A 25704-nucleotide genomic window follows, 5' to 3' on the forward strand; every position below is an offset into this window, starting at 1 on the left:
TGTTCGGGTCTCAGCTCTGCATTCGGCTCGGATCTCAGTTTTCGTATTGAGCGGATATGGCTTTGTTCCCCAGTAGTAGTAGACTCCGGGATCTGCGTTCCGGATTGGCCTTGGTTGTAATGAGGACTTTTCGCGTATGGTGCCGGTCCATGTTCTGTCCCTCAGCTCTCATTCAGAAGACAAACCTGGCTCATGTTAGAGATTGCGTTGGGTTCTGGTTCTGAGGATAGCTTTGCTGAGAAACCCTCAGAGGCCGAGGAGGTCAAAGGCTTCTCTTACATCTTCCATGTCATACGGAGGCTGCAGAAAAAGGAGGACAAGCAGAATGACGGAGAGGAACAAAGCCGAAGCTACAACGCTGAGTAAAGGACATTGCTTACGTTTTCCATTAAATACAAATAGATAGCATGACGGTTCTTTAAACTTCGTTGTGTTAATGAAGGTCATTTGCTGTTTAATCGCGGGATGAATATTTTTTGGAACCACAAGCTGGGGATTGGTGGACTCTAGTTGAATATACAATCCTTTATGGCCTTTATATAGGTAGGGTCCATGCCAACCTTGTGGAGGACATCTGGTCAATCCAGCTGGACGGCAATGGCCTCAGAGTTGAATAACCCCCCCCAAAGGCGATTTTATGTTGATTTACCTGTAAGATCCGTCGCAGTTTGCGAGCCAGGCGTACCGAGTTCTGATGCAAATCGTCCCAAGCCTTAAATCTCCTTTCCCGGCTCTGAACGAAGGTGTTCCAACAGTAAAAATAATCTGCAAGCAGACGGGATAACGGAATGACGGAGACGGCCAGATGGAATTATAAAGGTTGGGGGCGACCAGGACCGGGGCAGAGACCGCAAAGGAGGTAATTGATGGTGGAAGAACCCCCATCAATTAGGCTGGTGTAACCCAAAGGATGGGGGGGGTATGTCGGGGGCCAGGATAGATGGGTTTAATTTATTACCATATAAGAACCATGTTAATAAATGGTTACGTAGACCGACCTTTATAGCTCATGACTCCCAGTCGCACCCCTGCTTTTTGCAGTCTCCGCAGACCCTCGGGCTCCGCGTTGCGCTCCTCGCAGAAGTAGAGGCGCGCGGAGAAGATGCGCAGGCTGAGGTTGGGGTGGTCGAGCAGGAACTCTGCGGTGCGTCGGGCGCAGTCCCAGCAGGGGCTCCACGAACTGAACCAGGTGACGCGGAAGTTTCGGTGCGGCTCCTGCGTCACCCAGTCGGACAGGTAGCGCAGGAACAGCATTTCGGCATGGCATCCGCTGCGGTTGCGCAGGTGCCCGAAATCCATGGCGCAGGAGACGGAGCTGTAGCGCCTTTTGATGATGTAGCACAGGTAGGTCTCGTGCCGGCCCCGGGCCCAGCGCATGTTTTTGAAGTGATACAGGAACTTGCTGCGTTTCAACAGGAGGCTGCAAAAGCGGCAGATGTATTTAAGTTTTTAAATATAGAAAGATAACAGATAAATAATCTTTTCCCCTAAGCGACCATCTTGGCAGCAACGTATCCTAATCCTAAAGCTAAGAGTCAACAGCTCATCACAGAAAGGGGAGATGGATTTAAACACTCACTACCACTTCTGCTGGGAGGCTGTTCCACTTATGTACCACCCTTCAGTAAAGTACGTAGCTGTCTTTAGGCTAAAAGATGGGATTTTTTTTTGTAAAAAAAAAACCTTGAAGAATGCAGAAATTGTGGATGGGGTGATGTGTAAAGCAGTCATGGTCCTCACGGGGTTAACCTGCCCCATCTCCGCATCTCTCTGCTGTCCATGGTGCTGAAGGCTGCTGGGTTTCAGAACGGAGACGGGGACAGCAAAAGTCAGAAACCCCACCTTAACACGCAGGGTGACGGGTCGATAATCAATGAATAGATAACTCATAGAATTAACCCCTTAATGACAAAGCCCATACGGGCTAAAAATGCATTATTTTCAATGGGTTTAGGGACCGCCCATTGTCCTTAATATTGAAAATGTAAATAGCAAACAATTTATCTCCAAAATTGAAAGGCAAATTAACATCACAAGTGTTTATCCAGCTAAGAAGATTCTTCCTGAATAACGAAGTCAATTCGTATTTTCCATTTTTTCATTATTACCCCCGCCCACCTCCCCCGCCCACATACACAATTCATCCTAACTATTCTATGAAATTCAGATGAACCTTAAGATGATTAAAAAAAATCCAAAAGGTAAGATTTAATGTTAGGAAGTTTTACTTTACTGAGATGGTAGTAGATAACCGGAACAGTCTCCCAGCAGAAGTGGTAGAGGCCAATACAGTTAGGGAATTTAAACATTCATAGGATTGGCATACGGCTCCTGAACCTAAGACGAGACCAACGACTGAAGCTGGCAACTAGATGGGGTTAATCTGCTGGCAGATCACATGGAAATGACCATATAGTACAGGGGTGTCCAAGTTTTTTCTGCAGTGGGCCACTTCATCAGAATTGTATACGTGCGCGGGCCGCACTCATTTTGCACTGTGACAAAAAATATGGCCTTTAATAAAATATGCAGATTAAAATAAAGTAAAATGACACAAAACCTTTACTTTTCCTCTCACTGATTTCTGGGCCTAGAAAGTTTTGCGACTACAAATTCAGGATTCCCTAGATTTATTCTAGGGATGAACAAAAATGAAAATTCTGGACCAAAACATTCAGGGTTCACTTAGCCAAAACGGAAAATGACCCCCACCTTTAAAAATAATAATAAAAACTCACATTTTTAATAAAAGTAGGTAACACACAATTGGACAAAATTAGCAATATGACTTGGCAACCAGTAAATGCTGGCAACCCAGGCAACCAGTAAATGCTGGTACCTAGGCATTATGGGACTGTGCTCGCTGTGATTGCTGTTGGCAATCACACTCCTATCATGCCAAGTCAGCCAATACATGCTGGTACAGGGTGGCTGTAAGTGATGTGCAGACCCCATACTGCTGGCAGCATCACTACACAAGGGGGGCAGCTAGCTAGGTTTCAGCATGTACTGGCTGACTTGGCATGATAGGAGTGTGATTGCTAACAGTAGTCACAGTCCCATCATGCCTAGGTTCCAGCACTTACACATCCATCCAGTAAATACTGGAACCTAGGCATTATGGGACTGTGATTGCTGTTAGCAATCACACTCCTATCATGCCAAGTCAGCCAATACATGCTGGTACAGGGTGGCTGTGATGTGCAGACCCCATACTGCTGGCAGCATCACTACACAAGGGGGGCAGCTAGCTAGGTTTCAGCATGTACTGGCTGACTTGGCATGATAGGAGTGTGATTGCTAACAGTAGTCACAGTCCCATCATGCCTAGGTTCCAGCACTTACACATCCATCCAGTAAATACTGGAACCTAGGCATTATGGGACTGTGATTGCTGTTAGCAATCACACTCCTATCATGCCAAGTCAGCCAGTACATGCTGGTACAGGGTGGCTGTAAGTGCAGACCCCATACTGCTGGCAGCATCAATACACAAGGGGGGCAGCTAGCTAGGTTTCAGCATGTACTGGCTGACTTGGCATGATAGGAGTGTGATTGCTAACAGTAGTCACAGTCCCATCATGCCTAGGTTCCAGCACTTACACATCCATCCAGTAAATACTGGAACCTAGGCATTATGGGACTGTGATTGCTGTTAGCAATCACACTCCTATCATGCCAAGTCAGCCAGTACATGCTGGTACAGGGTGGCTATAAGTGCAGACCCCATACTGCTGGCAGCATCAATACACAAGGGGGGCAGCTGGCCAGGTTTCAGCATGTACTGGCTGACTTGGCATGATAGGATTGTGTTTGCTAACAGCAATCACAGTCCCATCATGCCTAGGTTCCAGCACTTACACATCCATGATATCACACACACACACACACACTCATTTATTCATATAATCATTCATTCACAGATTCATTCCCTCAATCACACACACTCATTCAAACACCCTCCCCACCTCCTTACCTGCAAGGCAGCTCCTCGATGCCGCTTACAGACTTCAGCAGGGGGCGCGGCCTCCCTCTGCCTTCTCTGCTAAAGCACAGAGGAAGTAGGATGTCACGTGAACTCCGCTTCCTCTGTGTGCAGTCCAGAAGACCCTCCCACAAGTAAGTAGCAGGGCTTGAGGTGCGGCTCGCGTGAGATCGGTTGCCCTGGCTGCCGATCTTACGCGGGCCGCACCTCGAGGTCTCGCGGGCCGCATTTGGCCCGCGGGCCGCATGTTGGACGCCCCTGATATAGTACAAGATGGGATACAGCATATAATGGGTGATATAACCCCCATAGCACAAAATAGGAGGGTGGCATTTAATTGACCCTAATGAAAAAAAATGCCCAAGGGTCTGCATACATGGCATATAATCTACCCTACAGGATTCACAATATACAGTTTATAATATGTCTTAATATAAAGCATATAATATGCCTAAATATACAGTATATAATATGTCTAAATATACAGTATATAATATGTCTTAATATACAGCATATAATATGCCTTAATATACAGTATATAATGTCTTAATATACAGCATATAATATGTCTTAATATACAGCATATAATTTGTTTTAATATACAGTATATAATATGTCTAAATATACAGTATATAATATGTCTAAATATACAGCATATAATATGCCTTAATATACAGTATATAATATGTCTTAATATACAGTATATAATATGTCTAAATATACAGCATATAAAATGCCTAAATATACAGCATATAATATGCCTTAATATACAGTATATAATATGTCTTAATATACAGCATGTAATATGTCTAAATATACAGCATATAATATGTCTTAATATACAGTATATAATATGTCTTAATATACAGCATGTAATATGTCTTAATATACAGTATATAATATGTCTTAATATACAGTATATAATATGTCTAAATATACAGCATATAATAAGGATCATTATATTTAACTGCAGATGTAGATAAAATAATAAATTAGCAACAAAGTATCACAATGATATCCTACAATATATTCTCCTGGCTACAGTATATATACTGCATATATCATATATATCATATATCAGCACAATATCATCTCATAGCAGCTGGTGATTGGACGTTCCATCCGTTGCTATGGTGAGAAAACAACTTTTCACACTCGATACCTTTTTGTACACAACCCCCAATGTGCACAGAGCCAGCAGCATGCGTAGAGTTAATACTTATTATTAATTACAGTTTTTAGTCAATTAAATAGGTTTCATTTATAAAAAATGACATAATGTTGTACACCGATCAGCATAAATATTAAAAACTACAAACATACAGATATAAATAACACACAAAAACAAATTATCCACCTGAGGGACTGAGCACATAAAATCTACACAGATAAAATTAGACACACATAGTGATCAGGTCAATACGGTAAAACTTCTGCGTATTAAGGGTCTGAGAGGGTGGTAGATAAGTGGAACAGCCTCCCAGCAGAAGTGGTAGTGGTAGTAATATAGCGAGGGGATTTAAACATGCATGGGATAGACATATGGCTCCTGAATCTAAGACGAGACCAAAGACTGATTAAGGTTTGTGTCTTTACAGCAGGAGAAACGGGCGACTAGACGGGGGCCGAATGGGGCCGATCTGCCGGTAAATTCTATGTTTCTATGAATTCTGTAAAGTTTCTGTAAGCGTGTGCTGGGGATCTGGTTGCGGTGGCGTGTTTTAGAGTAATGTTATTAGTCGCCCGTGACGCGCACGGCGTGTAAAAACAAGAGTGAGTCAAATCGAGACAGAGGGACGGACACTCAGAGCGATACCTCACCTGTCCATTCCTGCAGCTTGAAACTCTGCATCTGAGTCACACCAGAGTTAAAATACTCCTCGTCATGTCACCCCCCCGTGTCACGTCACCCCCCGTGTCACGTCACCCCCCGTGTCACGTCACGGCCAACGGTCAAAACTAAATTCAAAATTTTGTTTTCATTTAGAGAAATTTCTGGTAAGAAGCTCATTTCCTCAACGCGTTTTAATCGGCTGATGAGGCGGCCGTTATCTCAACGCAAGATGCAACAAAGCACCGAGGAGTCCTCCATTATGCACCAGGATACATTGTTTACATACGTAGTGAGGTCGAGACAACTCGCCAACTGTCTCGTCTTTGCGTTGATCCAGAAGAAGACAAAGACAGTTGGAGTTGTTGTCCATTTTTGAGGGTGGACAGGTAGATGAACCCCGGGGTCAGCCACTATTTATCATATAATGGCTATCCATAAATTCCTTAGATTGCCAAAATGCATCTAATACACCTTCAGGACACCCATCCATAACATCTACGCTTATCTCATTCCATTCATTCATTCTAGAGCTTTAGAGCTTTAGAATGTTCTCTGTTTGATCTGGAACCTCTTGGTTCCTTTCATTGTATTTAGAAGGCCTTTGTTCTGAGTGAAGAGATTGCCATCAAACATCTCTATTTCTCAACAAAATGGATTTATCCAGACACTCTACATGTATATATATAAGAAATGTTCTCCCTTTGATCATGTTGGATCTGTTGTTCTATTTCCTACTCTATTTCCGAGATGTTTCTTCTAGGTCAGAATTTGTTCCTGAGGTAGTGAAGGTGGAAACCTTGTGAGTTCACCAGCAGCTTCTAAAGACGCACATGGGTGGACGTGGCCGGTTCCCATCTTTCCAGAAACAATCAGGTTGTTAACGTCAGGAACCAAGCTTAAAACAGTTTGGTGGTTTGGTCTTCAATATGGATTTCTAGATCACTCATTCTAGATTTTTAGAAGCCTTCTGCTTGCCAGCTCTAGAAAGGGGTTTCTAACCATGTTCCTTGTAATGCCTGTAAGGCGTAATTCTACATCACATTAGGGAGTCCTTACTTATTCACTAAATACCGGAGACAAGCCACTCGACGCTACTCACCTCTATTGCTTGACCACTGATTTGTGTCAGCTTGTAGTCCATTCACATTGGCTGAAGGTGAGGATTCAGGGAGGTTAATGACATGTAGAACCCTGCAATACCCTCATACCCAGCTAACACTCTGACCTCTTAGAAAAGATGGGCATCAGGGGAGGGAAGAGGGGCATCAGTTTAGGAAAGAGGGGCATCAGGGGTGGAAAGAGGGGTTGGGCAATTTGGGACTGTCCCACCTAAACTTGGACACTTGTTAGATATGAATTAGTATCTGCACGTTCGTGCTCTGTCACCTGTTTAAAAAATAAGAGTGTGCGTGTTTTGTGAGGTTTTGGGGCAGGAAGCTCTGGTTCTGTGGGTCTGGCTTCCTGTGACAGCTGGTTTGTATCTCGCGCCGGATGCCCCAATTGGATGCACCCCCCTGTCACCCTGCAGCGCTAGACTCACTTTCTCTGCAAACTAAAATTAGAAACAGAGAAGAGGTTTGCAGAAGATGCAGCGATAGAGGGGAGAGCAACTCCAGACGCAGAGTGAGAGAAGTGTGAAGGCCAGGTTGTAGGGAGGACCAAAGATGGAGAACAGGGCAGATAAGACTCTAGAATAGGAAGACAGATCGAAAATACGGAGAGAGACCATCAACAGAGATGGAATCTAGAAAAGGGACAGGAATCTAGAACAGGGATAGATTCTGGATTACAGATACGGAACTGGATTAACTTGGTATGGAGCGGGGGATATGGCTCAAAAAGAGTCCTAAAGCGAGCCAACCGTGTGATCAACGGGATTCTTTATGCTCAGGTTTACAAAAAAAATCTCCTTTAGCGATGAAGAAGAGTAGGGGTGGAGGATTTAAAGGCAGATAGAAATATAAAAAATTTTAAAATTCAGAATAAAGCAGTAATTCCCATTGGTATTCATGAAATGAGAGATAAATTTTCCTCGCGACCAAGCAGCCGAGCCTTGGAGGTCTTCTAGGAATAGGAATGACTGAGAATACAACGGGGGGTTTACCCATAACACAGTCCGCTGGTCCCCGAAAGACTCAGTCACGAGTGGATCATTTAGAAATGTGCAAAGGATATTTTACAAAATATATCATTTTTATTAACTCCATATAAATGAGTAAATAATGATAATAAATAGTAATCTGCTGGCAGCCCCGTCTAGTCTGTCTATCTAGCACACGTCCGGTATCGCCCCATACTTACCCTTACTGCCCCTTCGGTGGCAGATCCTGTAGCTACGGAATCTGATCTATTAATTAAACGTAACATAAAGTAATAGCTGCCCGTCCTCTAACGCCGCACCCCATTAACGTTATATACAAACCTCTCTTTTAGTGTCTCTCATTAAAAATTTTTTTTATTTCATGCAGGTTTCATAAGTGCCCCGAGGAAAGGGTGAGCCAGGGTCGCCCTGATTATTGTAAATGGTGGGGGTTGTTGCTGTTGGGGGGGCAGATGTTCAGCGGCGTGTGGGGTGAGTAGGAGGCAGTTGCAGATACAAACACACAGCAGGTGTGCGGATGTGAGTGTTGTGTTGCTACAGTTTATGGAGTGGATACATTAGAGGGGATGTGAAAGTAAAGGGGCTGCTTGTTTTTGTTTGCGATTAACAAACAACACCCTCCCCAAATCATAAAAATACTCATAAATAGTGAGTAACAGCCTGGGAATCAGTGTGCGCTCCCCCAATTATCATGAAACGGTTAAAACTGACCCCCAAGTCCTAATTAAGACAATTAACTTTCACTGATGGTTCTGTCAGGACCTAAAGATGATCTTCGTGGCGCAACAATGTATTCAACTCAATTCCATGACGGGGTTTGGTAATGATAGCCCCCCGGATTGTTTGATACATGGAGCCCTGTTGCCCCGGGTAGCTGAAGAGGGACACTCCAGCAATCATATGGAGTATAATCCAGCAGTGGGGTTCCTTCATCTTCTGGTTTGGTTCGAAATATTTTGCGGCCCTTGGGAATGCCGGTGGCATGCGACCAAAAAACTACAATTACTTTATTTGCAAATTTCTGCTCAACTCAACCAGGATGATGACCAAGGCTGGTTAGAAAGTCTGTAAGAAAGGACAGGGGCTTTTCTGACGCTATATCATGCTTAGTAGATGGGACTTTATTTTAGCTCCAGCCATTTTTTGTTTTTCCCCATATCCCGGGGCACTTAATGCTTGCTTTCCATCTAAGCGCCATCTTTTGTCCTGGTCCTCCGGTTATTTTGGCTGCGTTGGCTGGAGATTCCATTCTTTACACGATGGATATTTGGTGGCCCCCTCGACAGGACTAGACTGGGGATCACAAGGCAGCCCTGGCACTTTAAGTGTAGAAGCTTCTAGCTGCGCTCGCACCGCTTAGTTTGCTGCGCTTTTTTGCGCTCAAAGGGTGTCTCGAGCCACTTAGTTTAACCGCGCTTTTGCTACTCTGAGGTAAAGGGTATCTCGCGCTGCGCAAAGGGCGGGATTTTGCCCTATAAATAGACCTGCTGAGGTGCATTCCTGTCACACCTGCAGCGAACCGCTAGCTGACTGCACTGACCTCTTTGCAGCGTCTGGTGAGCGGCAGCATAGCGGGAGAGCCAAAGGTACCAAGATGGAAGAACTTCTTCTGAGGCAAAAAAAAATAAATCTTTGTTGTGGCTTTTATTGGAGTTAAGGTTGCCTTTTTCTTTATAAAAAAAAAAATGTATGAGAAGAGAGGGTGAACCAGTGGTATTTTGACTGTCCTGGCTTTAGGGCGGATGGTCTTTGAGTATTTAAGTATGGTTGCACTCTGGGGCTTGGGCCAAGAGTGCTTTATGGTTATAATGTTTATGTTGATGTAAGTAATTGGTTGATGTTACATTGTAAGCTAAATAAAAGACCATGGCCTGTTTATCCAATTCAAGTTGTCAGTTTTTTATTTATTATAATACGAAAAGAGATTATGTTAAAGCTGGTTTATTTTTGTTGGTGCATATCCCTTACAATCACATGGCTGTAAGCATGGCCGACGGCTGGATAAATCCGGCCATGGTCGTACGCAAAAGGACCCGAGGGTTGGGCAGCGGCCCATTAGGCATTTGTCCTGTAGGCCAGATGGCCAGTCTGGGCCTGACCTTTAAAGCTAAAGCTAGGCCGTTAGGAGAAATTTCATCTTTAGGAGACCTACCCGCTTCACACAACAGATACCACCTTGATCCGGAGATCCCGCCATGTTGCATTCACGGTCGTGATTTTCCCCCCACATTCCTTGGCACGGCTTCTGAGCTTTTGTGCCAAAATCCAGCACTAATGTCTCATAAGAACTGAATCTGTTGCATTATGGTTGAGTGCTGGTAACGTTTCCGGGTTGTGTATGGTATATATTGTGTGTATATATATATTATACAAACATATATTTAATACACATGCAAGCACACGCAATTGGTACATATATGTATATAATGGAAATAGGATATATCGGTACAAGACAGAACACGTTTAAGGGATATTAATGGGCAGAGCGTCCAATTAGGATTATAAAATTGGTTTATATTGTAATTCGTTTTGCTGAGTTACAGATCCACACATGAAACAATACAAAGAAGTGGAGCAGAGGAACTGGAGCTACGTCTGCGTTGGTGCCAACTTCTACCCTGGCCACGCCAGCTTCGGTTGCCCCTTGGGCATCAGGGTCCTTGAACCACGGTGGGGGGGGGATTGGGGGTTGAACAGATCCATAACAGCACCAAGGAAGGGTCACACGAGGGGCGGTGAAAGAGCGAAAACGGAGTAGTGAAAAAAATAGATGGTGGGGAGTGTACCTGGGATGGGGACGACCTAAATTGTTGCCTGTATTTCTAGAGCAAGGTTTCTGGGATATCGAGGTGCACTATAGACGTGTGGGAATTGGGGGGTGCAAATATCTCCTTGGTTTAAGCTCCTTCTTCGGGGGTTGGCTTCACGTCCGTGGTTTCGGGGGGCTGGAAGCGTCTTGGTGGGAGTCCTGCCTTCTGTCGACACTTCTCGTCTGTCAGGGTGGGAGTTAGAGGTTTATTGGCATGAGAATGGTGAGAGAATGAGGGGGTAAAAGCTTTGTGTCTGCTTACCCCACATTACTCACCCTCTCTCCTATAGCCCCCCGGACTCCCAACCAGCCCCTCATTGAATCCTCCCTGGCTTTATTTCACTAAAGACTTGTGTGGGATCTTCCCAAGTACGGAATTCACTCACCGAGGATCACCTCGTGCTCCTTGCACATAAGACGAGTACAAATCTCCTTGTTCAACATGTAGACGCGTCTCACGCTGCATCGGAGGAAAAGAGGAGGAAAAAGATGGAGGAAAAAGATGGAGGAAGGGAGAGGACAATAGGAAAAACGGAGTGCTAATAATCAGAAGGAACGGAGCGTTAGAACGGTACTGAGTGACCATCGCGGGATTAGACTGTTTATTGTAAGGGGTTCAGACAATCGGCCATATGCTGTCACAGCTTCCCTCTGATACTGTGAAAGATGCTCAGAGCGTCTTAGTAAAGATGGATAATAAGCCAATTATTCACAATCAACGATCAAACTCGACTTCTCTAAACGTAAATGAAGAAAAACGTCCCCCCAAAACTTAAACTTAAACTAGTTTCTTAATCCAGTAAATTGGAGTGATTGGGGACCCAGGACTGTAACAAATGATCCAGACCTGGTATAGTGGTATAGTTTTTTTTTCTTTTATAGCTTCCTTTTTCATTATTGATCTCATAGAGTTTGAATTATCGTTTTATAGGATTGAGGCCGTATTACCCCCTATCACCGCACCACGGGATGTTTGCTCCCCAAATTTCACTCCTCTGATAATTCTACCCCTCAATCTTAAGAGCTGTAAAGCTTCATATTCCACAACCATCTAAAAGTTCACCCGGCTAAAATCTTTCTTTGAGTGCTGATTGATCTAGGGGCATTTTTTTGAGGATAAATGGGTCTTTCCTTGCCGGTGGGAAGAGGGGTCTCTGGTGCTGGGTACCTGGTCACACAAAGGTAGCTGAGGCACTGCTTGACTGGCTTCTGCACCGAATACACCCGGGTGCAGGGGTACTGAACCTCCCTACAGTCTAATGGGGGCAGGGGGCCAAAGAGTGGGAAGAACAAAGGGGTCACCGAGAGAGACGTGCAGACAGCATGCGCAGAGAGAGTACAGAGAGAAAAACAGGGAGAAAAAGCGATATATATATATATAGTAAATAAAGGAGCAAGGTGGATTATGGAGGCAGTCAGACACAGGAAAGATGATCAATAAGAGAGAATAAAAGGGATAGGAGAAAAAAAATATGCAGTATTAATGTATTTATAAATATTTCACCTATAGCACTGCACGTTCGCGCGTAGTAAAAGCATGAACACGCGTACGGCTCTTGGGTGTTTTATACTCACCGCCTGGGGCTGGTGTGGCTTCGCTGCCAGGAACGGCTGAAATACAAACAGCCGGCGTTACTAAACTTCAGAACGCAGCGATACACCGCGATACACCGCGATACCCCACGATACGCAGCGATATCCCCGTGATACAGCGCGATACACAGCGATACCCCTGCGATACACAGCGATACCCCCGTGATACACCGCGATACCCCTGCGATACACCGCGATACACTGCGATACCCCCGCGATACACCGCGATACCCCCGCGATACACCACGATACCCCCGTGATACCCCGCGATACTCTGCGATACCCCGCGATACACAACGATACCCCCGTGATACACCACGATACCCCCGCGATACACCGCGATACCCCCGCGATACACCGCGATACACCGCAATACCCCCGCGATACACCGCGATACACCGCGATACCCCCGCGATACACCGCGATACCCCCGCGATACACCGCGATACCCCCGCGATACACCGCGATACCCCCGCGATACACCGCGATACCCCCGTAATACACCGCGATACCCCCGTAATACCCCGCGATACACAGCGATACCCCGCAATACACAGTGATACCCCGCGATACACAGCGATACCCCCGTGATACACCACGATACACCGCGATACACAGTGATACCCCACGATACACAGCGATACCCCGCGATACACAGCGATACCCCGCGATACACAGCGATACCCCCGTGATACACCACGATACACCGCGATACACAGTAATACCCCGCGTTACACATCGATACCCCCGTGATACACCGCGAAACCCCCGCGAAACACAGTGATACCCCCGTGATACCCCGTGATACCCCGCAATACACCGCGATACACAGTGATACACCGCGATACACCACGATACACAGCGATACACCGCGCGCCAACAGTCACACGTTGTACTAACACACCCGTTACACGTTACACACCAACAGACAAAAACCATGACAGCGCTGCACGGTCTCAAACATTAATGATGTTCTAACATATTGGCAAAAAAACCCAATACCCACAAATATACATTTTAAAAAACTGAGAACAATGATAGAGGACAGAGGGTGAACTCTACAGGCAAGCATATCACTATTATTAACGTATTATATCACACATATACCGTATATATATATAAATATACACACACATATACGGTATATATTTATAGAAAGAATGCCTGATGATTCATTAGCCTTTATAATGGGTGGACAGTGGAAATTAAGCTACAATTTGACAATAAGATAAACAGACGTTCAGACGCTTGGTACGGGAAGGGAAGAGGGTCCTGCTATTTCGATCTTATAATAACTTAATTTCAACTTGCAGTTTAGTGATTAAGACCCTTTGTAGCCAAGGAAATCAAAATAACGAGTATCATGCATCACCTTCTGGAGTTTCAGCTGCTCCATCACCTACAACACAAATCATTTAAACATTAAAATATGTATATATATATATATAGATAGATATACAGTATATAGAGATAGATATACAGTATATAGAGATAGATATACAGTATATAGAGATATACAGTATATAGAGATAGATATACAGTATATAGAGATAGATATACAGTATATATAGAGATAGATATACAGTATATAGAGATAGATATACAGTATATAGAGATATACAGTATAAAGAGATAGATATACAGTATATAGAGATAGATATACAGTATATAGAGATAGATATACAGTATAAAGAGATAGATATACAGTATATAGAGATAGATATAGAGTATATAGAGATATACAGTATATAGAGATACATATACAGTATATAGAGATATGCAGTATATAGAGATAGATATACAGTATATAGAGATAGATATATTGTAAACCTGTAATGTATATTTGTGTTTATATATATATATACTTTGCTTTAAGCCACATCCAGCGTCACTAATTATTCCTGTGCCGATATACATAATTAGAAGCGTTTTAATAAATGCTGGTAGGGACTGTAATTTCATTCACCGGATCAGTCCTGAAGCCACATACATTGCACAGGCTTTGTAATGATAAAACAGGCTGCCAAGACCCTACACTGCACAGTCCTGGCACTCGGAGAGTTAATTTAAGAGGAACGATCACTAATTTATTAAAACGATGTAACAATTGGGTTGGTTTCATTGTATTTGTATTAGTGTAGGAAAAGAAAGTTGTGTTCTAGGTGCTACAATGTTGAAAACCTAGAACGGATAGAGCGTTCTGGGAAAGGTAAGATAACTGTACAAGCATCCCTTTTTGGGCTTTGACCTGACTCACCCTCATCCTGGCGGCGGATCCTGTCTTCTGGGGCAGGGATGGCTGAAAAATACAAACCCACCCATTTATACGTGATTTAAAATATTTAAGTTTGGGAACATTATCTCATTTTATTACTTTTCGCGTAGCATTTTCCAATTTGTTAAATGAGTTGAAAAGATTTGGACTCAAACATTTGAAAAACCTGGTTTTATCCAATTTTGTTTCTTTATCTGCAGACCCGGAGGCCACCATTGCTGTCAGTCATGTGATATTTTGGGTGACTTTCCCCACTCAATCACCACAATGAGCTGATGCTTTATGGCAATGCTAATGAAGTCCGATCCTCCATAGACTTTCATTAGTCAGAGTGTCTGTCTGGGTGACTAAGACCGAGCCATTCTATTGTTCCCCACAGGCAGTATGATAAGGAGTCGGGGTGTTTAGTAGATCGGGGATCAGATAACAGAGCGAGAATCATACAGACGGCTGATATGCAGCTGCCTGAAAACCTTATATTATGGGGCAAAAACTACAAGTTTTTAAAACAAAACACAATATTTTTAAAGATTTCTTTTTAATACGATATAAGGAATAAAAAAAGTGGCAGATTGTGGGTTAATGACAATAATTGAGGATAAATTGGTAAAATTGCAACACTGAAGAGGTATAGTTTTCAGATTCCAAAACGAGTTAAACACTCAGAAAAAAGAAAGCGAACTTTACAAAAAGTATATATAAATTACCTGGAAATCTCCATTTCTAATTATTTTGCTATTTATTTATTAAAGGTCCGAGTTGCCGGCATCTGGTATTTAACCCATTGTGGGGTTAGTTTGTGGTTTTAGTAACTGAATCATTTCATGGAGTTGAATTTCCCCGGCAGCAGAATACTCACCGACAGCCGCGATGGACAGGAGCAGGAGGCACACGAAGCCTTTATTCATCCCTCGCATGTCTGGGGGGAAAGAGAGGCGTTCATTAATCTCCAACCCCTCTTTCTTCTGTGCGAATCCCATTGCTTACTTATACATTGTACAGCGCTGAGGAATATGATGGTGCTATATATAATAATAATTATTATTATATTGGAATCTGTAAATGTCTTACTGCTTGTCCATTAATGTCGCTCTCACATTGATAGATATATTTTAGAAACATTCCCTCACTGTATTAGCCTCTACCACTGCTGGGAGTCGGTTACATTTATCTACTACCCCTTCAGTGAAATAAAATCAGATTTCTGGTCTCTGGTTCTAACATCTCTCCTGCTTTGAAATAAACCTCCCTCCTGTACTTTGCTAAATTCCTTTATTATGTATTTAAATGTTTCTCTCCCATCTCCTGTCCTCCAGTCCTTAATTTATTTGGGCGTTTAACCTCAATCTGACCGGATTCTGGAAATCATTGCTGTTTTTTTAGAATCATTACGTTTATATGTGTGAAGGGGAATTGTCATCTACCCTGAAACTTACACCTGACATTTTTGCCCCAATCTTGGGATGAAGGGGCAGATTCTCAGGGGTCACACAGTCTGAAGCCGACTCCGTCCTATTCTCCCCGCTCTGATCATATATAACACTCCCAGTTGGTGCTTTTGCCCCCAGTAGGTTATGGTTGATATCCCTGCTTGAATGCAGGTGACTCAATTAACTATATCTTTAAATAAGGACAAGCCTAGGTTTCCATGAGCACCGGTCTTAGAGCCATTTGGGTAACACATTTGTAACGAGTAACTACATAGAATCTTCAAGATGGGCTATTAAAAGGTTAATATTTAATTATATTCCGGGGTCAGCTCATTTAATTGTCAGGTATGTTCATCTCATGGTTGGAATTGTTGCTTTGTCTAAGGATATTTGTAATAATTTAATTTAAAAGGATATGAGCATGAATAGTAATAATAATAATAATAATTACAAAAACATTAATAATAATAATAATAACAATAATAATACAACAATAATAATAATAAAAATAATAATAATAATAAAAAATAATAATAATAATAATAATAAAAAATAATAATAATAAATAATATTAATAATAAAAATAATAATACAAAATAATAATAATAATAATAATAATATTGTCCATAAATGTCTTTTTCCCTCTTAATAAAAATAATAATAATAATAATAATAATAATAACAAAATAAATTTGTACAGCGAGAGGTCAATACAGGGAGAGTTGAGGAAGCAGCTACAACTTCCTACTCGGCCTGACAGCTGAACGGCACAGAGGGATTATGGGAAAAAGAACATTTGCATGAATGTCAGAACTGGAAAATGTAAACCAGAAAAAAAACAACAAAATAACCCAAGAAAACAGATGATTTCCGGTACTGGGACCATTTGTGGCTTCATGTCAGATACGGCAGTTTAATATCTTCCCCCTGGTGTTAGTGCCCCCTCTCTCCCATCACTCTCTCTCTCGCCTGCCTCGTTCACTCGTTCATCTCTCGCTCTCTCTTTTTTCTCTCCTACTCCTTTCCCTCTCTGCTTTTCTCTCCATTCCAGACCCAAATTTCCTTTCGTTTCTTCGCAGCGCCCCCCCCCCATGTATCCAGAAGTGATGAGTAGCGGGGCTCTCGTTTCACATCTGCATTCGCTTTTGGATCTCTTTTCTCTCGACTTCCCGCTCTCTTCCCCGGACCTTATCCTTCACTCTCTCTTTCTGACGCTTCACCTGTCTCTCCCTCTCTCCCTCTCTCCTCACCAATATTTCTCTAGCGCTCCCTTTCCCCATCCCCGCTTTCTCCCTCTCTAATGTCCGATGATATCATAAACTTACTGGTCTCCTTGCTTCGGTCTCTGGGTCTGCCTTGGCTCTGTCTGTCCTCCTCTCCTGCTTCCTCTGTCCCTTCACACAACTCCCCCTCTTTACCCTCATTTTTGTCTTAAATCCAGTATTTCTGTATTAACGGCCGCACCCAGAGACACGAAATATTTAAGGAGCGCGGCAGCTGCTTGGAGTTCCTGAAACATCTGTCTCCCTGTGCTTCGCGAGGGGGTCTGGAATCGTTCATGTAGGTAAACACGGAGCGATCTGCGTGTGGATTCACAACACACCTTCCACTGCCTTATTACTCCAGCCGCGATGGAAGCGGAATAAGTGAGATTAATGACACTAAATGGTCCAGAAATGACGGTGGATATTATGCCTTTAATCGCAGAGCTCCCTGGTCATGGGGCGGAATAACATTATTACATCATCACTTTATCAATAATCTGGAAAGACTGCAACGCCGCTCGATGTCGCCCCAAACTACAGTCATCTCCCCGCCACCCCAAACAGCGCTGTATACAGTAACAGCCCCCCAGAGCTGTATTTAGTAATAATAACCCCCAGCGCTGTATACAGTAATAACCCCCAGCGCTGTATACAGTAATAACCCCCCCAGCGCTGTATACAGTAATATAACCCCCAGCGCTGTATACAGTAATAACCCCCAGCGCTGTATACAGTAATATAACCCCCCAGCGCTGTATACAGTAATATAACCCCCAGCACTGTATACAGTAATATAACCCCCAAGCGCTGTATACAGTAATAACCCCCAGCGCTGTATACAGTAATATAACCCCCAACGCTGTATACAGTAATATAACCCCCCCAGCGCTGTATACAGTAATATAACCCCCAGCGCTGTATACAGTAATATAACCCCCAGCGCTGTATACAGTAATATAACCCCCAACGCTGTATACAGTAATATAACCCCCAGCGCTGTGTACAGTAATATAACCCCCAGCGCTGTATACAGTAATATAACCCCCAGCGCTGTATACAGTAATATAACCCCCAGCGCTGTATACAGTAATATAACCCCCAGCGCTGTATACAGTAATATAACCCCCAGCACTGTATACAGTAATATAACCCCCAGCGCTGTATACAGTAATATACCCCCAGCGCTGTATACAGTAATATAACCCCCCTGCGCTGTATACAGTAATATAACCCCCCAGCACTGTATACAGTAATATAACCCCCAGCGCTGTATACAGTAATATACCCCCAGCGCTGTATACAGTAATATAACCCCCCAGCGCTGTATACAGTAATATAACCCCCCTGCGCTGTATACAGTAATATAACCCCCAGCGCTGTATACAGTAATATAACCCCCAGCGCTGTATACAGTAATATAACCCCCAGCGCTGTATACAGTAATATAACCCCCCAGCGCTGTATACAGTAATATAACCCCCAGCGCTGTATACAGTAATATAACCCCCAGCGCTGTATACAGTAATATAACCCCCAGCGCTGTATACAGTAATATAACCCCCAGCGCTGTATACAGTAATATAACCCCCCAGCGCTGTATACAGTAATATAACCCCCAGCGCTGTATACAGTAATATAACCCCCAGCACTGTATACAGTATACAGTACACGGCTTGGCAGACTATTCCTTTGTGTTTAAATAATTTGATTACAGGTGATATTCCCGTGTGTTTGCCTCAATGTGTCGGAGGAACGCGGGGAGAGAGAATCTCAGAGGATTTTTTCACCAGCAACATCTATCTTTTTTTCAAGGATTCCTATTTATATATTTATACACAAATTTATACGTATTTTTTTATATATATATTTTTTAATAGCGGGTTCAGGGCGGGGGAAATTAGGTCATTATTCATAGATCAAAATCATTATTTTTATTTCAGATAAACCTTGGATTTTCCGTAATGAACCGGTTTATAGATGTTTGGTAGAACATTCGCAGTTGGCCATGGGTCTTCAGAGGTCTTCTCCAGGCCAAGGAGATCCAATGATGATGGTCAATGGTGCAGAGGACCAGATGAGGCCAAGACCAGCTCTCCTCACTGGACCTGCACTAAAAAGGTCCCCAGGTGCGCCTACAAAATAGGCAAGAGAGACCTAAAGAACTTATTGTTGGTGGGGAGCTAAAGCTAATCTACAGGAAAGGGGTTAAAACAGATTGGGAGTGGAAGAGGAAAGAAAGATCGAGGAACCAAGAGAAGACGGGGAAGAAACATCTAATGCCAGGTGGAAGAAAGGTGTCTCCACCGATCCCGCTGTCTCTTCTCTTTATTGTCTGTTTATCTCTCTTGCTCTTTCTGCTGTTCTCTCCTGTTTGAGTCTTACTCTTTCTGCCTCTCTCCCCTGTCTACTCCATACTTTCCATTACACGCTCTGCCTCTCCGGCGCTCTCTTTTTTCTTCGTTTTCTGTTTCTAATTGCCTCCTCGTTTTTGTGCGTTTCTCTGGCCGGTCGCCCGGCTTGCTTCTCACCGCTTCGGAATTCATGGAAAACTGACCTGCTTCGTTGTGACAGCTGCTCTCCTCCTCCCTTCTCTACTCCTAAGTGAATACTGCAATCAGCGAGATGGAGCACACTTTAATTGGAGTGAACTTGTCCAGATCCCTGTGCGAGACGCGGATGCCAAAAATGAGCTTAGGATGTGTGCGCTGGGAGCTGTATGTACCGTGCATGATTGATTCATCATGGTGTATTCTACTGAAATCCCGCCACTACCACCTCTGCTGGAAGGCTGCTCCACTTTTCTACCAGCCTCGGGCAGCTGAATAAAATAATGAATATCCTATTCACAAAAATGGCCTTTTAAGACCCATTATGAAATCCAGCTCTGCGCATGTTGAGTCGTTTAGAAGTTTCACATGACTGTTTTTACGGTTCTGTCAATACAGAGAGAAGGACGTCCGCATTTATTCAGCAAACACGTTATTTACTTGAGGCTTGTTTTTGGTTTGAGGGCAGAATAAGTATTTTAGAGCAATATTAAAGGAGCAGCGCTGCACTTTTTTAATCATAAATCATAATCTAAATACATTTGGAATTCCCTCCACCCTTTCTATGCCAGTGCAGAACGAAGAGGTCCTTCACATCCTTCGATGGATAGCTGCCTGCTGTGAACCCTAAGAGACAACTGGGCCAGTGCCCCGTCTTACTTGGTGGTGAGATAGAAGCATAGAATCTTCCAGTAGATCGGCCCTCATCCGGCCCCCATCTAGTCGGCCGTTTCTCCTGCTGTAAAGACTGAAACCTTAATCAGTCGTTGGTCTCGTCTTAGATTCAGGAGCCGTATGTCTATCCCATGCGTGTTTAATACCCTCACTGTGTTACCCTCTACCACTTCTGCTGGGAGGCTGTTCCACTTAACTACCAAAAGGTGCATCAGATTTTTTTTTATAATAAAATGGAATGTTTCCTGGGGGGGCTGACAACAGGTACCAGTGTTAAAAAGGGTTTAGGTATTTTGGGTCATAACACCCCAAAGGAGAATAAGATAATCAGGAGATGACAACCTTAAAAAATGAACGTTAAATGCGGAAGGTGACATCATGTGGCGCAACACAAGTGAAGGACAAGCTAGGGGTTGGGGGGGGGTATTGCCTTCTGGGACGCTTTATGTCCAGTTACTCATTGTACAGCACTGCGGAGCATGGTGGCGCTATTTAAATTGATAAAATTATAAGGTTTTTGTGTGTTTTACTTGCAATTCTTGGTGGAAGGAAGAATTCACATGATGACGCTTTCTCTGCATCTTCTTTCTATGAATGCATCTTGGACAGGACTGGAGACGCCGAGCTGGAGATAAATCTATCCTAATGGGGTAAAATATGGGGTAAAAATCTGTAATGCGTGAATCCATCCCACCAAATCTCTGTGTTTCCTACTGCAGTCTACGTGGAGATTGCGATTTCATTATCTGTGATGGATTTCTCTCCAGCATCGAATCCAGTTCTAGATCACCATAACACAACCGCTAACGGAGAGACGATTCTCCACCTATTGCCAAGCAGGTATCCAGTATAATTCCCCTCTGCCACAGTAACAAACACAGAAGAAACAGAGTAACGAGCCGTCGCGTTTAGTGACTTCACCATTCTGTCTGCCAAGCGTGTCGGTGCCGGGCCTTGTAGCCGCATTACATGATAAACTACACGCAGGCTTCTCAGAAATGTGTCATGTGTTAGCGTGACTAATGGCTAATTATGGATCTTTTTTTATGCCAACCCGGCTCTTAGAGGTAAAAAGGACTGTGCTATCAAGACAATGGCCCAGAAGCAATATTTTAAACCGGGGGATCAAGAACACTGCGGGGCAGAAGCTCCAGCGGCAGATCGCATGGCGGATTTGCCCAGCTGGACATTACGTGAGCATAGAGACAGACAGACCCAGACATCGGCCGCATTTCCATCATTAGGTGGCTGCTGGCCTTAAAGTGCCAGAGCCGGCCTCGCGATTGCCAGTCCGGCCCTGCTGTGGGGTTAACTGTGTTTTACCCATGATATTTTAGTGTGAATCTGCTGCCACCTATTGGATGCCAAGTGCATTACAGGTATGTGAGTTTGAGTTTTATATACCGGTATATATATATATATTGTATGAGATTTGTATGAGAGGGAAATACAAGCCTTCTGGTTTGTCTGGTGTCTGTAGATGAGTGTTTAATAATACTTCTACCACCCCATATATATATACATAGTAGGTACCTACTACCAAGCCTAATTATTTTGTATGATGCTTTGGTAATGGAATAACTGTGTTTTATTATTGTAAATTCATATATATTAGAAGGATTTTGGCTGCCCTTTTGCTGAAATCTTAAGAACGTTGGAGTTATAGAAACCCCTGCTTTGGGCTTATAAAGGGTTAATGTAATTTACGCCCCCAAAAGTGGTGGAGCCACCGTGGATAGCAGGTCCTCAACCTTTGTCTTCTGGGGCTGCCCTCCTAAAGGGGATACGCGGCCCCTTCCTTACCTATTATCATCAACGCTTCATACAATACGTATATTCCAGGGGTCCGAAGAGACGGGAATCGACGGACAAAATAAAAGACAAATCGATACATTACGAGGAGAGCGCCTTATGATATAAAAGAAAAAAAGTGCAGCGCTGTTCCTTTTTTTGCCCTCAAACTAAAAATCTATAACAAGCCGCAAGTAAATAACGTGTTTGCTGAATAAATGCGGACGTCCTTCTCTCTGTATTGACAGAACCGTAAAAACAGTCATGTGAAACTTCTAAATGACTCAACATGCGCAGAGCTGGATTTTCATAATGGATCTTAAATTGACATTTTTTTAATTGTTAAAAAGTTTTTTTTGTCAATCTATGTTTATAATTTATTCAGGTGCTTGTGGTGGTGGATAAGTGGAGCAGCCCTCTGGCAGAGGAGGGAGATACAGTGAGGAGATTAAAGCATGCATGGGATAGACATACGGCTCCTGAATCTAAGTCGAGACCGACGACTGATTAAGGTTTGAGCCTTTCCAGCAGGAGAAAGGGGCGACTAGACGGGGGCCGAATGGGGCCGATCTGCCGCAGGGTTCTAGGTTTCTGTGAGTTAAATGAAGCAGCCGGTTAAGTAATGTCACGCAGGTCTCTGCAATGCAGGGGACCCCAAGTCTTAGAGGGGCCCACGGCATTAATGATATCTCCTAATATTTTCAATATCTGGGAGCTCTCAGGGTTTTTGCCCCATCTCAGGGTGAAGGGGCAGATTCTCGGGGTCACAGCCTGGAGATGACGCCTTCCTTTTCTGCTCTGCTGTGATCATAATAAAACTGCCAACTACTGCTTTTGCTACCAATACGTTATGGTTGATCTCCCTGCTTGAATGCAGGTAACTCTGTTAAGTGTATCTTCAAATAATGACAAGTCAAGGTTTCCATGACAACCTGTATTATAGCCATTTAGGTAACACATTTGGCGAGCTGCTAAATAGAATCTGCACGATGGGCTATTAAAGGGTTAATATTTGAAGAGTCTCAGTGTCAGCTCATTTAGTAAGTCCTTGGGTTTAATCACTCGCCGGCTTTTGGGGCAATAAGACTTTTTTTATATCTATATTTTTTCAACATCTGCAATATGAAAATCACCAGCAGGTGGTGCACTGTATCCACAACCCCTTCCATAGTCAGGGGAGAGACTCACAGTCCTTAACCTAAAGTGCTTGCTATTCATAATGATCTCATTACACCCTCGTGATTGTTGGATTAGGAGATGGCAGCCATCTTTGTGTAGGGTTAACAGGTTTTCTCTGCGTAGGTAGCAGGATGTGTTGTTAGAGCAGCCTCCCAGCAGAAGTGGTAGAGGGTAATACAGTGAGGGTATTAAACATGCATGGGATAGGCATACGGCTCCTGAATCTAAGACGAGACCAACGACTGATTAAGGTTTGAGTCTTTACAGCAGGAGAAACGGGCGACTAGACGGGGGCCGGATGGGGCCGATCTGCCGGCGGGCTCCAGGTTTCTGGTCAGGTATACTGGTAACCCAGCCATGCCGCAGGAAGGTGCCTCTCGCTGGGCTGCGCCTGGGATTTAAAGATCCTGCGATGTACGGCTGCACTAATGGGTGCGGTTTTGGCTGCTCCAATCAGCTCCTTGCTTTTGGTCACACCCCTCCTGTAGCTGCATCCTAAACTGTCATCATGTTACACGGACACGTCACGAGCAGCTGCTGCCACGACCCCGTCCCTGCACTGCGTCCCAGCCTCACTCCCCCCCCAATCCACTCCAATCCCCCTCAATCCACCCCATCTCCTCCAATCCCCCTCAATCCACTCCAATCCCCCTCAATCCACCCCATCTCCTCCAACCCCCCCAATCCACTCCAATCCCCCTCAATCCCCCCCAATCCACTCCAATCCCCCTCAATCCACCCCATCTCCTCCAATCCCCCCCAATCCACTCCAATCCCCCCCAATCCACTCCAATCCCCCTCAATCCACCCCATCTCCTCCAATCCCCCCCAATCCATCCCATCTCCTCCAATCCACCCCATCTCCTCCAATCCCCTCCAATCCTCTCCAATCCCCCTCAATCCACCCCATCTCCTCCAATCCCCCCTCAATCCACATGCATACTTCTGCCTAATGCTGCCTGGCGTGTGTCTGCATTTTCCACCTTCCACACTCAGTATTTACCCCTCCTTCTACACTCAGTATTTACCCCTCCTTCTACACTCAGTATTTACCCCTCCTTCTACACTCAGTATTTGCCCCTCCTAGTGTACCCCATTTCCATTGTCACTGGTATGTCCTCCTACCTTCAAACTCTACCTACGCACTCACACTCAGTATATCCCCACCTTCTTTTATACACTCACACTTGGTATATTTCCACCTCTCCTCACACACTCACACTCTGTATATCCCCCATCTCTTTACACACTCACACTCAGTATATCCCCTTCACGTTTTACATGCTAACCCCATGTAACTGCATTCACTCCGCGTGTCCCCCGAACCCTTCCGCACTCCTGTGTATTCTCAATGATGTGCGCACCCCCTAGACAAGGTGTGTGTCCCACGTGTGATGCCTCGCTGACACGCTTAGTGACGTGGATTGGATGGAAAGACACGTATGACATTGTACTGAGGGTTCTGCGTGTCGCTGTCACTCATTAAGTCTGTTGTCTTGTGGATTTGACGCAAAGCCCTGAAATTGTACGCTTTGTGTTGCTTTGTGTACGCTTTGTGTTGCTTTGTCTCCATCTCCTCTTCCTCCCCTCTTGCCCACCGCTCCCCCCCCCTCTGGTGCGTCTGGTTTCAACCAGTTCGTTACGAGACAACTGCAGGCGAAACACACCCAGCGAGTCCGCGCGCATCCCACACACGGCCTGCATGCAAACAAGCATGTGACCAGCATCACACGCATGTTACGCATCCACCTGCCGACACGGCAGCATCCAAACACATGCAAACACAAACACGGCTCACACGGAGCGCAAACAGTCCGGGGGCAAACGATCCCAACTGCCAGAGACCTGGGGATGGGGGCCTGATTCACTAAGCAGTGAGATGAGACAAACTTCCTTTCAGTGCGTTAACAAAGGGGCCACTTGATCCGGGGACAGTAAATCCAACCTCCCCGTAACGCACCGTTTAGTGAATAATCCACACAATACAGACAGCCAGAGATAGAGTGACAGAATACGGGAAATAGAGACAGTGAGACTACAGAATACAAAGTGACTGACATGTAGACAGATGCTTTACTTTACTAAAAGAGTGGTAGATGAGTGGAACAGCTCCCCAGCAGAAGTGGTAGAGGGCAACACAGTGAGGGGATTAAACACACATGGGACAGACATACGGCTCCTGAATCTAAGACGAGACCAACGACTGATTAATGCTAAAGGC

The 25704-nt window shown here is 44.2% G+C and overlaps 2 protein-coding genes across 2 annotated transcripts; both read right to left on the reverse strand.

Annotated features, from left to right (window-relative positions):
• Positions 1-246: 246 nt before the first annotated feature.
• Positions 247-1449, reverse strand: LOC128468313 (single-stranded DNA cytosine deaminase-like; the record flags this gene model as incomplete). The annotated part of the gene is made up of 3 exons (XM_053450003.1): positions 247-300; positions 650-765; positions 999-1449. Coding segments are annotated over 3 exons (621 nt in total), but the record flags the coding sequence as incomplete, so codon positions are not given.
• An 8877-nt stretch (positions 1450-10326) lies between these two features.
• Positions 10327-17446, reverse strand: MFAP5 (microfibril associated protein 5). The gene is made up of 8 exons (XM_053450366.1): positions 17353-17446; positions 15457-15516; positions 14580-14621; positions 13695-13721; positions 12305-12340; positions 11898-11985; positions 11116-11189; positions 10327-10912 (listed from the first exon to the last, which is right to left on the reverse strand). Exons 2-8 carry the CDS (start codon positions 15512-15514, stop codon positions 10818-10820), a joined length of 420 nt encoding a protein of 139 aa, XP_053306341.1. The 5' UTR covers positions 15515-15516; positions 17353-17446; the 3' UTR covers positions 10327-10817.
• Between the last annotated feature and the right edge of the window lie 8258 nt (positions 17447-25704).

This window comes from Spea bombifrons, chromosome 11 (genome assembly GCF_027358695.1).
Source record: "Spea bombifrons isolate aSpeBom1 chromosome 11, aSpeBom1.2.pri, whole genome shotgun sequence".
In the NCBI taxonomy this organism is placed as follows: Eukaryota; Metazoa; Chordata; class Amphibia; order Anura; family Pelobatidae; genus Spea; species Spea bombifrons.